Source organism: Ceratina calcarata, unplaced genomic scaffold (assembly GCF_001652005.2).
Source record: "Ceratina calcarata isolate Rehan_Ccalc_2016 unplaced genomic scaffold, ASM165200v1 scaffold525.2, whole genome shotgun sequence".
In the NCBI taxonomy this organism is placed as follows: domain Eukaryota; kingdom Metazoa; phylum Arthropoda; class Insecta; order Hymenoptera; family Apidae; genus Ceratina; species Ceratina calcarata.
In genome coordinates this window covers 1,047,807-1,063,021 of record NW_017176396.1, presented here as the reverse complement: position 1 = coordinate 1,063,021, position 15,215 = coordinate 1,047,807, and the positions used below count along the sequence as shown (strand labels likewise).

General features: G+C 39.2%; 1 protein-coding gene across 3 annotated transcripts; it reads left to right on the top strand.

Annotated features, from left to right (window-relative positions):
- Window positions 1–2,643: 2,643 nt before the first annotated feature.
- Galk (N-acetylgalactosamine kinase) lies at window positions 2,644–13,872 on the top strand. Of its 3 annotated transcripts, none has more exons than XM_018030365.2 (10): window positions 2,644–2,766; window positions 5,058–5,211; window positions 5,329–5,496; window positions 7,434–7,641; window positions 9,342–9,450; window positions 9,554–9,711; window positions 10,374–10,514; window positions 10,763–10,877; window positions 12,729–12,933; window positions 13,493–13,658. In XM_018030365.2, the coding sequence occupies exons 2-10, from the start codon at window positions 5,060–5,062 to the stop codon at window positions 13,656–13,658; spliced, it is 1,422 nt and encodes a 473-aa protein (XP_017885854.1). In that variant the 5' UTR covers window positions 2,644–2,766; window positions 5,058–5,059. The 3 variants fall into 3 exon arrangements, with proteins under 3 accessions (XP_017885854.1, XP_017885853.1, XP_026672326.1); XM_018030364.2 differs by lacking the exon at window positions 2,644–2,766 and adding an exon at window positions 3,578–3,733; XM_026816525.1 differs by lacking the exon at window positions 2,644–2,766 and having other exon boundaries at window positions 5,060–5,211; window positions 13,493–13,872.
- The last annotated feature ends 1,343 nt before the right edge of the window (window positions 13,873–15,215 follow it).

Below are 15,215 nucleotides of genomic sequence, written 5' to 3'. Positions count from 1 at the left end.
TTGTGTTTCTATTTAATAAGTTATAAGTTTTCCTAATTGTATATTATTTATAATGGAATAAAACAAATACATGATCAGACAATTATTGCACCCCAATTCCAAGCATTCGTTGACAGGAATCATCGTTGAATTAGAAGCCGCAAAATGATAGGATCACGAATGGTAAGGCTCTCTCGTTTGGTAAGCGAAATTATTGGCATTTTCCGGCCTGTAATGGTTGTCCAGCGAATAAACGACGGGAAAGGGTCCTAGAGCATTGGGAATTTAAAGGGCGTGCGCGGGATCGCATTTACGCGTCGGATGCACGGCTCTGATTCAATTTATACCCCCTGGCCGCGCGTTTCCGGCTCTGACCGCACATCTTGCGCAGCACTTCGTTCGCTTCCGGAACCGTCGCGTCGGATGACGTCTTTCCTACTATTCCACTGGCCTTTCCACTGTCTTCCATGATATACGAGAACGTTTCTATATCCTCGCGCCGCCGATGATTCTCCGCCGGGGTGAACACGCGGAGGGTCCAGGGGTGACACGAATAAATCGCGCTGCAAAATGGATCGGGCGACGTGCAGCGGGCTACGTCACGCATCGACGAGTGTCAAAACACCGTGGAGGTTTGCCGCGTCGCGACGGACCCGGGCGAAGCATTAAAGGGCGGCGAGCTAATGGACAACTGGGATCGTCCGTTTTCTCTCTACATCGGTTACTCCCGAAGGAATTGTCACTACAGGTCGTGAAACGACGGTGATGGACACTTCACTCACGGCATCACTCTTTCAAGGATTCTTTTACGATGGGGGATAACTCACGCTTCCAATTTTTAATGCAAACGAAAGAACATTTGACAAACATTAAAAAATTCAGATAATGAACGACGGAATTATTTAACGCGGACAATTATTGCGAATTGCATACACTCTGCAGCCGGTGATACTCGGAGATCGGAAAATGTATCTATTTTATTTGCCGGGTAGGGGACACGCAGGAACTGGATACGACGTATGCTAGTTCGAAATCCCGGCAAAACTCTCCCGAGGGGAAAGCCGAGGATATTGAATATCCTGCGTGTTTATTCGCGCGGTGGCGGACCCGCGCGTATACAGGAAACAAAATCCTGTGCCCGAAGAGTAATATACGATCACTCACGTCAAAGTCTTTTATCGCGGTTAAAGTTGTCTGAAAATAGACATGTATAAAATCAAGTCTACCTAATTTTTTGTCATAATGATTGCAACTCTAATTCTCCCAAGAAACAAATGCACAGAACTGTAGTAGTCACGGACGATGAACTCCTTTGGCAGAGCCAACGGCAAATCCAGATCTCTGGTGTACGGTCAAGAGATCGTAGGTAGCTTTACATCGCTGCGTGTAACTTTAGTACACCGGGAGACAAATGGTAGCGGTTATCTCGAAGGGGCCGACGATGGCAAAGGGAAGGATAAAGAGAAATACGAAGAGAACCGTGGAATGGAGACCGTGGAACCGTTAGGAAAACGGCGGGGATGGAAGAGCCAGGGCGGAGACCGGGCCGAATAAGGAAGATGGGATGAAAACATCGATTGCAGGGGCTTGTAACATCGCGGTACGAACAGAGGGATCAGGCCGAGCGATAAACCAAGCGGCCTGGAAAATGCCGGATCAACGGCGCGATGTTTCAGCAAAAACTGTCTAGAATCGGTACAGCCGCGGCTCAAGGAGAATCGAGGAGAATGAAACGAGTCGGAGAAAGAACAGAGTATCTCTTCCTTCTCTTCCATCCCCTTTCACCTTTTCGTTTCTGCTCTGGACCAGAGCTAACTCTGTATATGTATAGACGTTTATGTGCCCAGACCTCTCGCGTTATATGCGACATTACACCACCTTACCCTCTTGGACTCTATCCCTTCCACGCTCGCGGATCCCGACGGATTTATGAGGAAAGTAATACGAATTAAACTGACGTTTGTCCCCCCTTGGTTTCTTTTATGTTGCGTGTCAGGGTACGTACGAAGAAAATGTTGGGAAGACGGTTCGTGAAATTGAGATACGAAATGCCCTTGATATAATGAAGATAACTTTTGACAAGAACAATTTTCTATCTAAGACGAAACAGAGTAGATGTATAATTTATGAAAATGATATTCTGTGATGGAGGATTAATAATTAATTGATGTTATTACATGTACAGTAAAATGTCCTAATAAATTATAAGAATATATTTTACGCCAGTATTTGTTACTAATTTGCCATAATAAATACAATAAATGTCTATCCTTATTGTGTTATTTGATACAAGTCGCAGAATTTCAAAATCAAAGTGACACCTACGAAAGGATAATGGAATTTAATTGGAGACGTGTTTCTATCTTATTGATATCATACCGATCGCAAGAGAGCTATTTTATCAGAAATAAATAAAGTTTTATTCCCGTCTACTGGTCATGTCCCAATCTTCCTTCGAGCTGAATCGGTAACATTGGAAACGACACAGTAATCAAGCTTTCTTATCTAAATTTATGAATATTGACGATTTTAAGAATCTCTGCAATTGGAATAATGATAATTATGAAAAATTCGAATTTCTATAAAAAAATTCCTGTCGGTTAACAAGCTAGTAACGTTGCTGCGGCAACGTGTTGAACCCTGTATCATCTGCTCTGTCTACTCGATAAGTCTGATTTTACTGCTTAACCGTGCTTCTGATCTGACTCGGTTTCACAACATTTACTCCATTTACTCAGGACGTATCAAATATTTAACTACATTGATACGGATTTGGAAGTGTAACAGGTTCGTAAATTTTATTAATTCAATTCATCCTCCACTGTGACTAGAAATCCTTGAGCCACGCTCCGTACTACGTTGACTGCTCAAAAAGCTGACATGGCACTGTACGGCACCACCGGCCGGTTGTGTCGGTGTTCGTTTGTCATATACAAACGCGTATACACATATACATACGCGCATCCCTGTAGCTGCACTTGTTTGTATTATACATTTCACGTTCGTTCTAATAAATGATTAAAACACGCTGAATATTATTTAAATATTTAATCAATCAGAAATCGTTATACAATATAAAAGATTTTCGTACAATTATTTTTTATTTTTTCGCGCTAAACGAGTTCCAATTGATACGCTGTTTAGTGGTGCCCCTCGCAGGAATAACGAAAGCTACTATAAACATCTCCCGAAACTTGATAAAAATTTTACTTATCATCATTGTTAATAAAAGAAAAATACTAAAATATCAAGAATAAATATTAAAGACGATGAGAGAGAAAATAGTTCGGATACTCTCTTCCTCTTGCCCAAGCACGTGATTAGTTGATGCGTCTGTATCTCTACTGTTAGAGAGAGAGAGAGAGAAAGAGAGAGAGAGAGAGAGTGTGTTAGTACTCAAACATGATCCAAACTATTGCTCTCTCTCGCTCTCACCGTCGTCTGCACTTTTTCACTCGACATGCTTCCTCCATGTAATACATGTTCTTATTTTCACTGATAACATGATAACGCAAATAATGCAATGTAAATCTGCAGTAACGTCGGTACACGAAAACGTACGGATAAACCTAATATCGATCGCGCGTGCGTTTCAATTTTATTCCCCTACATTCAACGTACCGTGCGCTTCCATCAATCAGATTCTTCATCGAGCGTTTAAACGAAGCGAAGAGTTTTGAATTCGCGCGATTGGATCATTCGGAAATCTCTCGACTTCTGTCACTGTTCAGGGAACTATTCAAACGTGAACTGGGTAATTTAAGTAATACAATTTCCAATTTTATTACGGAGACTGTCTTCGTATTTTATAGTACCACTTCTGTCGTACTAAAACTTTATTTTGCGAGTGAGAAATATCGTAATTTATAGATCGTAAATGCGTGTGCGTTTACAATTGAGTTGCATAAATTTTTATTCTCAAAGAGTCAAGCAGGCTCCCAATTGTTCTTTATCGTAGACTGCGTGGTTGAGTTTATATACTCCAGTTGATAAGAATTGATGCTATATTATATTTACTTGCCTGAGAAAGATAGAATCACCTTTTCAGCACGATAAAAACATAAAATATGTTCTTCATACAATTCCTGTTTACAGACGCTTCTGCGGTTAAGAAAATGGAAATATCTATCGTTCACTGTTTTGTCGGATACACGTATAAGACGTTTATGCAATTTATTGCGACGAAGAAAATAGTTTCGCATTCAATGATTCATTAAATTGATGCAACTGTTCGGTAACGTTTATTCAAATCGTTTCTCTTCAGAGCTTGTAATGGATAATCGATTTTACATATTCAAAGTTTATTAAACAATTTGTATGAGTGAGTCAATAAGAACTACTGTTTGAGAAGAATGATTGTTTATTGATTTGATTAAAAGGAACTTTCATAAGACAATGTTTATTTCCTGTATTTTATCGAAGTTAAAATTCATTTTTTAAAACCAACCATTCTGTAAAATTAACTAACAAAGTAAATTTCAAATGGTACTTCATATTAATTCAGTATATATAATAATATATAAATATTTGCGAATATCTCAGAAACGAAGATCAAACGACGATAACGTATGTGTATATAAGAGAAAAGAGGTCTGTTACGTTCTTTATTATACAAAAACGGTTGAAGTCCTTCTTCAATGAATCGACGTTCAATTTGAAAAACCCTTTTAAAACTTCGACGAAGTTTAGCTTCGACAGAACAATTTGAAACTTCAGCAACGGATTATCGCGGACCTTAATGAAGTCTTCCAACCATTTGGAACAAATCGAGCGACACAATGAATTCACAGTTTTCTGTAACAGCGTAATTAAATTTAAATGACGTCGGCGTCGCGCGGGCATTCATTACTAGCAGCGAAATTTTTGCCCTGATTTCGACATCGGATTCCGAATCAGGCAGACGGGAAATTAAATTCTGTACTGAAACTCGGCCACAAAGTTGGAACTCCCTGGTTTCATTCATAGTGACAAATCCTTCGAATGAAAAAAGTGCATTTCGTAACGAATTTGTAACAATCACGACGACTGATTGCTATAAAATGGGTTTCGTTCGAACGTTTTTTGTACATTTGTTTCAGGCATGTCAGCCAACAAGGAGAGAATATGCGACGTGGAGCAGGTTCCCGTTTCGCAGCCAGGCGAAAAATTGTCGAGAAGGATAGCCGCTTTGACCGATCATTTCCAGTCCAAATACAACGTTAAGCCTGCGTTCTTCGTCAGAGTCCCAGGGAGGTAAATAATTGTTTTGATACATAAAATAAAAATCGCACGCTGAGATATTTTTCTTCGTTGCACTGCAATTAATCGCTTCGTCCAATAATTGCAGTTGTTCTCTTTATCTCTTCGTAGAGTAAACTTAATTGGTGAGCATATCGATTATTGTGGATATGCTGTTTGCCCGATGGCCATCGAGCAACACATACTTCTTGCAGTAGCTCCATCGAAAGACAAGATCATTCAACTGACGAACATAGAGCCGAAATACAAGGACTTCAAGTGCAATTTGAAGGACATTGAGTGAGTAAAAATTCTAAATTTATATTAAAAAATTACAATAAAATTTTAATATATAATTATGTATATATATTAAAAAATTACAATTAAATTTAGGCCAATATTCAGAATCGTTGCTTATTCTTAAGATCGTCTTAAGCATTTGCTATCCCTGTCTATTCCATATTTCCAGTCCCTGTCTTGTGCAAGAAACAGGGACTTAAGCAAATGCTTAAGACGATCTTCAATATAAGACTCTGAATATCAGCCATAAATTAGTTGAATGTGCAACACCGAATATTTAGTACATGAAACTTTGGGTCAGTTTCATCAAACTTTACTCTATGCTCGAAGATTGTGATACGCAGTTCAAGTTCGTCCAATTACCGGCAGTTACCCTCATTTGTTCCAAGCGAACCATATTGTGTAAGACACCGACCCTCAGAGTGCAATTTGTTTGCTCACCGGTTCATCGATAGAGCGATATCGCACGGTATCAAGGTACCAAGGACAAACTTAATATGTACGTCCCTTTGGAGTGTGTAAGTAATTGGAGTGTTATGCTACACTCCACTTCCGCAAACATGATCTAGGTTCGGGTTGCAAATTTACCGTACTATCTCTTCGGTATCTCACTGTGTACAGCAGTTTCGTACTTACTGTGGACGCATGAAAAATACTTTGACATGCATTATACACAGAGCCAGCGCGGAAAAATATCCTATCGGAATTCTCAGTTTCTACTATGTATGATAATATTTCTTAACATAATCGAGAGAAATAAAATGAAATCCAAATAAAGCTGCATTTCGCTTTGGGAGTTCTTTGTTTTCCATGTATTTGTAAAGAATCGAGTAATTGATTCGGGCACAAAGAACGAGATAGAATAGATTGAAAAGGAATGCAATACAAAATTCCGTGCAGAGCACCGGAATGCAATTTCACTGTAAAAAATTTTGCGATGCATTTCTCGCGGGGGACAAAAATAAATGGGATTTAGTCTGACGTGAAACTAATTCGCCGGAAAAGTACCGAGCCGGCGCGCGGCCTAGCGACGCAGTTTCTTCGGATTAAAAAGGATCGCAATAAAATGAAAGGTGGAACGATAAAACTGACCAAGTAATTTGATTAGCCGTGCCGTGTTTAGCGGCCGTCAATTGAAAGTCCCCCGATCCCCTCAAAGAAGTTTGCTGCTAATACCTAGTGGTCGTGAAACGTTGTCTCACTAATGATCGAACGATTCACGAAACCATGGGGCGACACGCCAAGCAGACGGAAAATGAGACATCGAGGTGTTTAACAAATTAATTGAGAATATTAAAAGAATTCGAAATAAGGTTTAATCAAATATATCGTTTGCGTTTCTTCGTAACTGTGTGACGCAGTAATATTTACGCTTTGATCACGTCGGATTTAAATTGAGAGAAAGGAAACAGTCAAGCATTTCTGGCATCTTTTCCAGTCATCGCAATTCCGGGACTTCAGAATATAATTACTAGCAGTATCTTCTTAGCGAGTTAGCGAGAGAGAACAAAAATCAAGTTCGCTGCGATGCAAATGAAAAGCGGATAACGCTGAGAAGCGGACATAATTCCAACGTCTTTTATAAATGCGTATTTCATTGTTCGTTGGTTACTCTTGTCAACTCTTTCGCATAGCATGCGCAGGAATCCATGAAATTTGCAGGAGTTGTTCCAAAGAAACTAATTTGCTGAATAAAAGACGAGCATAAAATTCATGCCGGAATCCACTAAGAAAAATGTGAAAACGGAATTACTGCAAAACATTATTCAGGAATGGCCGTCTCCGAGGTCGTACTTTTTCAAAATACTTTTAGCGCCTTGCGTTTTATGAACTTTTATCGCGCTGCCTATAGGGACTCTAGTAAATGGCATGAAAATAAGGATGGGCACCAACATAATCGCGAATGAAGAGAAATAAATGTAACATTTTCTACCCAGTGTTTGCATCAAACATGCCGGCAGCGGCCCGGACTGGTACAAATATTTTCTCTGCGGTGTGAAAGGAGCACTCGAAGCGATCCCGGAGGAATGCGTACCTACGGGAATCCTGGCTGCAGTTTGGGGCAACATTGCTCCTAATTCTGGACTCTCGAGTTCAAGTGCACTGGTCTCCGCCGCAGTTCTCTCGACTGTTCATGCCAATCACGTAAGTGTCTACTCTAAACGTGAGATAGTAGCGTTTCTTTAATTCAAAACAATGTCATAAACAATATGAATAAAATAAGTGACGTGGTAATTCCGGAAAAGATTATTTTAAAGCGCGTTAGAGACAGTCCAATATCCTAAAAGGAACAGATTATTTCGTATGACAAAGGTAGAAACCATCGCGAAATGGTATGTTTGACGAACAAATGAGGAATACAGAGGCATGGCCGCCGCTCCGCGAACTCGCAATTTATAAGTCTACGTGATTAACAGGCTGTGCGAGGTGTCGGTATCACGTTCCGGATACAGCCGTTTTGTTATGATTAAATCACGTACATACACAAACGGATGACATCGCGGTGCATCTAAATACGTCGTTGTCGATGCATTCGTTTGCGTAGGCGAGACAAAAAAAAGATTTTCTTTATTCCTCTCTGAGTCGACGAGAGAAGTAAAATCACGTCTTTCTTTTCCCTCGACACCGCAACGGGACTATTGTTCTCTTTTTCTTTCTCTCTCTCTCTCTCTCTCTCTCTCTCTCTCTCTCTCTCTCTCTCTCTCTCTCTCTCTCTCTCTCTCTCTCTCTCTTTTTCTGGAGGCTTCCGAGATCGATGAGGAAACTTTCGCGGACCCTAATATCTCTTTCAATAAAGTCACTAGCACACCGACCTTCGAGATTATGCGTCGACTGCTACCAAATGGAATCCCAAAAATTCCTGATATCTTCTTGTCCATTAACCGCACAACCGCCAATGCTATCGGTATTTGAGGCGAACAAAATCTATTTTCGATAACTTTTACATATGACATAGAAACCTGAGCCACAAAATTGATCCACGAATTTCATAGTAAAACTTGAAACAAGCAATTAATACCGAGGCACAAATTGCAACGAAAACAATATGTATATTTTGTATTTGCCTAACGCGAACGGAACGAATCGCCAATATTCGTTTGCAGTTTATCGTCGTTTTTATGCTTCCAATAAGAGAAATTCAACGCGACGTTGTTTTGTTCTCGTCCGCTAAAGGTTTGGAGAAAATCGTTTTGAGGATTAACTCGGACTTTTATGCTCCGTACGCTTCTCACCGTATCATTGTAGCGTCTCTTCCTAAAACAAATACTATTGCAAGTTTTATTACGTATTACAAATAAGTACAAGCAAGCAAAAAAGAATATTGGATTTATGGGATTACAGAGAAATCGTCAGTTTAAAAGATCTGCGTTTCGTCTACTAGATAAGTTCGCTGAAATTTGTTATATATTACCGTGATAAGTATTAAAAAATAACATCCCGCGGAGTGCCATTGCATCGGATCGAGAATTTAAATGAAATATATTTGAAACGATAGCAATTTCCACGATTTTCATTCGTCCCATGTTTCAATAATTTTCTGAGGATTCTCCAACTGGTTCCAACATCCGGTTTAAAACAAATTTAATTAACGATTCGTCGTCGTGCGAGTTTCATCCGGAAAGAAAATGGGACAAGTTAGTGTTTCCAATTGAAGAGCTCTCGTCGTTTTCGCAATTAGCAGATCCACTTAGCTAGAATATTTTTAGAGTGGACAGATATTTGCTACAGTGTTATTCCTGCAACGTTATAAATTAAAAATAAACCTGGTAGAGACAGGATGCAAAATAGAATCGTGAAACAAGATAAACATTCAATTCGAGAAGGAACATGTTTTATTATTGCAGCAACGATTTACGAAGCGTGAACTGGCTACACTCAGTGCCGATGCTGAAAGATACATCGGCACCCAAGGTGGTGGGATGGACCAGGCGATCGCATTTTTAGGTAAAGCAGGTAGGTAATTTTTTGTCGACGAAAAACAAATCATGTTTGACTCTGAAAGCGTTATATGCGGATACACGTATATTAACGATGTTATTGGTCGTTGTTCACGAAGGCTCTGCGATGCTAATCGAATTCAACCCGTTACGTGGCACCGACGTTACATTACCTGAAAGCGCAGTATTCGTGATAGCGCACAGCCAAGCTTGTCACAACAAAGCCGCGACGTCAGACTTTAATTTAAGGGTCGCAGAATGTCGCCTAGCTGCACAGGTAATGCGTCTTTTCCATCGATTATTAAAATCCAGTGGAAGCTTGATTTCATTATTCTCAATATTTAAATAGCCGTAGTACGTTCACATTTTAATTAAACTGTCTTTTAACTGTCTGAACCAATTTTCCGATATAATTCTTCACGTCTCACTGTTTGTCAATTAACTAAGTATCGGTGACACATTTAATTTGTTGACAATATTAATAACGGGCTTGTTTGAATGACCTCGAATCTAATAAAAAGCCGAATTCATCCATCGTGTTAAATATTTAAGTAACCAATAAAATTGTAATTAATGGCTCGACAACCAATTTGTTCGATTCGCCCATTCGTCTCGTTCGACGGTGAGCACTCGAAGAATCGTTCGAACGTGGAGTTTCAAAGAGACTAATGAGATTGTGTTTCTATTAAGTTTCACGGCTGTTAAACGACAGACTTTGATCGATGTGTCCGGATGACGACTCTCCCTTCAACAACAGCAATATCAAACTCACAAGGGCAATCTGAACTGTCTGCTTTTGTAAAAACAGTTTTACCTTTTACCATTACTCGGCTTTCACCATTTTTTTCCCCTATAATTGTGCGTCAAAGAAACGTGTCAGATATCTAAACATTTTGAGAGACTGTTATCTGAGGAGAGTCAATCTCCGCTCGTTTATAGGTGATAGCAAAAAAAAGGAGCAAGCCTTGGGAACACGTGCTGAAATTAATCGATGCCCAGAAGAGCCTCGGTATGAGTCTAGACGAAATGGCCTGCGTAGTAACAACAGACCTTCACGAGGAACCGTACACATTGAACGAGGTATGCAGTTGACGTTGACAATATCGAAAATCCCCGTTCAAATAAATTATGTTACTGGGAAGGATTTTATTGATCATAAAAATAAACTACTTTATGTACAATGGAGTCATAGAATTTCGTATTAGTCATCTGTTATTTTATTTTTCTTATTCTACTGATAATTCCTTTATGCTGGCTATAATTCCTTATCGTTAACCAGTTTTAATTGCCTTCTGTAACTACTATCGGACAATACTTCGGTTTTTCAGATTAGCGAGTGTCTGGACACAACGATCGCAAAACTTAAAGAGTCACCGCTGTTGCAACCCTTTAACGACGCGCAAACATTCAAACTGAAGCAACGCGCCCTCCATGTGTATCAAGGTAACAGTACAGTAGTTTTAGAAAGTCTGTGCAGTGAACAGAAAAAAGTACATAGAATAGTTTCGTAGTTCGCCTTTAACAGAATTCCTGTTTGTCATTGCGAATAAAACTAGATCAATATAAAGTTCTCCCGTAAACAACCTTCTGTCGTCCCAGCCTTCAGTCGTACGATCGCGATTTTTCCCGGAATGTTCCTCGCCTGACTTCGACCATATTGTCTACAGAATAATTCATACATGCAAATACTAACGCGATTTACCGGGAAAGAGATTTAACCGTATACCTTTACAAACTAAAATTTCAAGCATGAACTCCATGGAATTCGATGACACCGCCGGTCCGTATAAAAGAGGAAACAGATAAAGAGGGAGGAGAATAGAATCGAAGAGTACTCGATTCATCTAGACCGGGAGGAACAGTATCGCTTATCAATCATTGTGTGCATTGTTTCGTGAGCCAATAAATTTTCGCAATGACAGGTTATCGATTGGCACTACTATTTGTTCGGAACCGACCGTAGACTATATTGCTTAGGCAACGTTACGAAAAACTGCTGAAAAAATCTTCTGCTTCCTTCATTCTTCCCTGCCCCTATTCATTCAACTATCAATATTAGATTTAAGGATGTATTGGCTATACAGTCAATCCCAAAAGTTTATGCACTTTAGAAACGCATTTTTTTAAAAGAAATCAGACGTCGGAAGAACATTGCTAATAATAAACAACAACAAAAAATTTTCGATTTTTCCGAGATTTTTCCAAGGGGTACCCCTTCAATTTCTTCCAAATTTTCGTTTTTGGCCAATAACTCCCGAACGGATGGACTTAGGGGGCCATTTATAGAACCATTTTGTAGAGGACATCGAGAGCTACAATTTCCATGCAAAAATTTTTCACTAGCTCTAATAGTTTACGAGTAATTTACAAAAAACTGTTTTTTCGTTTTTCGTCAATAACTCGTAAACTATAGACACTAGCGAAACATTTTTATATGGAAATTGTAGATCTCGACGTCCTCTACAAGAAAGGTCCTATACAATTTTCCCGTAGATTCAACGGTTTAGAAGTAATTAAGGAAAAATGAAATTTTTTGCCAAAAGTTCGCCGTTTCGACGCTGGGATGGTCGGATTTTGTCAACATCAATAAAATGCCAAATAATCATACGTAACTCGTTAAATATCGAAGTTAGAAGAAAAACAACTTTTATTTAAAGCATTTTTCGCAATTTTGAAGAAAAAATTTTCGCTAGCGTCAATACTTAATTGGATATTTCCTTCTATACTTTTTAGCACGTAGCTATTTATTATTAGCATTGTTCTTCCAACGTCTGATTTCTTTTTAAATATAGGAAATGCGTTTTTCTAAGGTACATAAACTTTTGAGATTGACTGTATAGCCAATACATCCTTAATATATATTTGACCAAGGGGCAAGTTTTGTTTTGAATGTCAACGGACGATCAGAGACGAATGTGCCGTACCACGATATGAGAACGAATCCAGCTAGCATTGATATTCAACGAACTTGCTCTGTTGCAAGTACGTTCGCTACTTAAGCGTGAATAATATCAATGAATTTTAATGAGTCGCTCAGTCAAATTAAATACCAATATATTTTAATGCACAAAAACAAACGGATATCGCTTTCAGTGTTTCTCTTATTTCAATCAAACGAAGGATTGTTATTCTGAAAATAGCCAAGCTTTCTGCCCGATTAGAGTACACGAGCGCTTAAATGACGTGTACTCTCTATTACTAAATGCACGCGCTTTTACGCACGTGTACCACAGTCTACATGCGCGCACGCTTTAATTATGAAATTTCAATCGACCATGCATTTGCACGCTTTAGAGGCTGCCAGAGTGATCGAGTTCCAACGTATCAATGAAGCCAAGAATATCGCAGAGGATGAAAGGTTGCGTCGGCTGGGCGAACTGATGTCCGCCAGCCACGAGAGCTTGCATAAGCTGTACGAGTGCAGTCATCCCCGCGTCGACCTTCTCGTGAGCAAAGCCATGGCTTGCGGTGCACTCGGCGCAAGACTCACGGGAGCCGGGTAAGTGCGACTTGGAAACCACGTAACAGGTCGCAAGCTGTAAATTAAATTTAAACATATACCAAACACGTGTTTCTTGTATTTACATACCGACGGTATGATTAAATCGGATAATCAAAGGAAATAGAAACGTGAAAATCCGACGAAGTTGCTCGTTCCATTTAAGAGATTATAGCAAATGGATGAAAAATTTACTCGTCGAAATGAACTACGAGAATTAGTTTGAAAGTTACTTTGCTTCCTGCAAATGGCTTCGGTTGAATTTCGTTTTACATTTGCGAGTTTAATAAGAAACGTGAAAAATATTCTTTGATAGATTTTGTATTGATCATTCTTCCGATATTTTTCTTTATAAGCTGGAGCATAACATTTTTGTGGCCTCGTAGAACCAAATATCTACGGTGTCTCAATGAAAACAAATCGATTCGTGGGCGTGTTTTACCTGTCAGCACGACAGGCCAAAGAAATTACTCTCATAACACGCAACCGAATCGCACAACAATACCATAATAATATGGGGGAGGAAAGATATGCGTTTATACGATTTTATTTTGCGTAGTTGGGGAGGCTGCGTGGTGGCGATCGTAAAAAAAGACAGGGTTTCACAATTTGTGGACACGCTGAAGGAGCAAATCCGTCAATCCGGCATAGAGGAAGGATTCAAGCTCGACGATTTGGTCTTTCTGACGGAATCCAACCAGGGTGCTGCAATTTATACGATCTAATTGTACTTTTATTTCACCTATTTTATCATTCCACGTTTTGCATTTTTACAAATCTATAAACCAGTCTATTAGTCATACAAGTTCCTAGTAATTATACATATATTTCAACCTAAATATACAACGATATGTACATAAAGCCAGTTCGTCAGTCTATTTATTCTGACACGCTGCTTATATCAACTTAGATTATATAATAAACATTAAAACTAAAGTATTTATGCAGTCTGTCATTACCTTCTGCAAGAAAAAATTATGAAGTTGTTTTTAAAAATAAATGAATGCTGCATGACGTTTCAAGGCTGATTTCCGTGAGGAGCAAGAAAAATGTGGAAAGAAATAGAGTATCTCACGTGTACGGTCTTCCCACATTCTCTATTAGGGAGAAACGCCTGGTAGTCATTAACGATCGATACCGGCATCATGTAACAAACGAAACGTCTGCGTCAGCTTACACAATCCCAGAACTTTGTCAAAGTTAAATGCGATAGGACAAAGAGACGGCATGAAATTTGTCAGAGGAAAATTTCCATTCGACCCAGATTCGAGTTAACGATATTCTTACGTACTCCGATCCTGCGAATTCCATCGCAGACACAATATCAGAGTAAAGCCAGAAGGAAGTAGCGAGAAATCCAGTCCGACTGATTACAGATTTGTTCAACGTTACAAATTAAATTTAAAACTCTATTACATAGAAAATTCTTAAGAAGACATTTTTCTCTTATTGCACTCTTAAGAATGTAGGAAGTATTTCATTTTATTTCGCACGCATACATCTGAACGTTTTTTGTGGGATAGGTCAACTACACCTTCTGAAGAATTGATATTGATTTTCCATAGTCTGCCCACGTCAATAAATTTCTCGATACGAGAAAGGCGGACCGGACATCGAAAGCTGGTTTCGCCCTTAGGTTTGATCAGCTGCTACCCCGATTTAATCGGCTTGTACGATGAGAGAAAAATTCAATTACATTTATTCATCTTCGACTTAATATCAATCCCACGTAAACATTCTCATAATGGTTCAACTCTTAAATCGCATTTCATTTTATTTAATTCACCTACATGTAACGTAATTGAATAAAATTTGAGTGGCGCATTCAGGAATGCTCTACCTAGCCCAAATTTCATAATTCTCTTAACCGAATCCAACAAAAACTTGTTATACGTCCACTTTTACTACCCGAAATTGAACGAAAAGCAGAGTTAACTTAATTGTAAGTCGAAATAGCAGCGTAGTGGAGTCGAATAGAGTACTCGAGGTAAGAAATCTCCGCTAAAAGAAGAGACACCGAAGTTCTTTTATACTCGTATAACTTGTACATACAACTTATTTATTGGAGACATATTAAACTTGGCAACTGAGCGTCAAGCACATCATGAATCTCGCGTGACAACAACAACGTTCGTGAAGTGCTGCAGCTAACAAGTTTGACACTGCAGGACGACGTTGAAATATAAACCCGGGGACACTTTCATGAGCACACCAAAGTTTAAGTTGAATAAGCTCGAAGGTTCACAAAGTTGTCTTATTACGACCCTATCCGCTTCCATCGC

Excerpts from the sequence above, each read along its gene's own strand:
- Galk (XM_026816525.1), top strand. The coding sequence starts at position 5,060 with ATGTCAGCCAACAAGGAGAGAATATGCGACGTGGAGCAGGTTCCCGTT. Across the intron at positions 9,451-9,553 it reads CGCATTTTTAGGTAAAGCAG|GCTCTGCGATGCTAATCGAA; the intron begins GTAGGTAATTTT and ends TTGTTCACGAAG. Across the intron at positions 9,712-10,373 it reads AATGTCGCCTAGCTGCACAG|GTGATAGCAAAAAAAAGGAG; the intron begins GTAATGCGTCTT and ends GCTCGTTTATAG.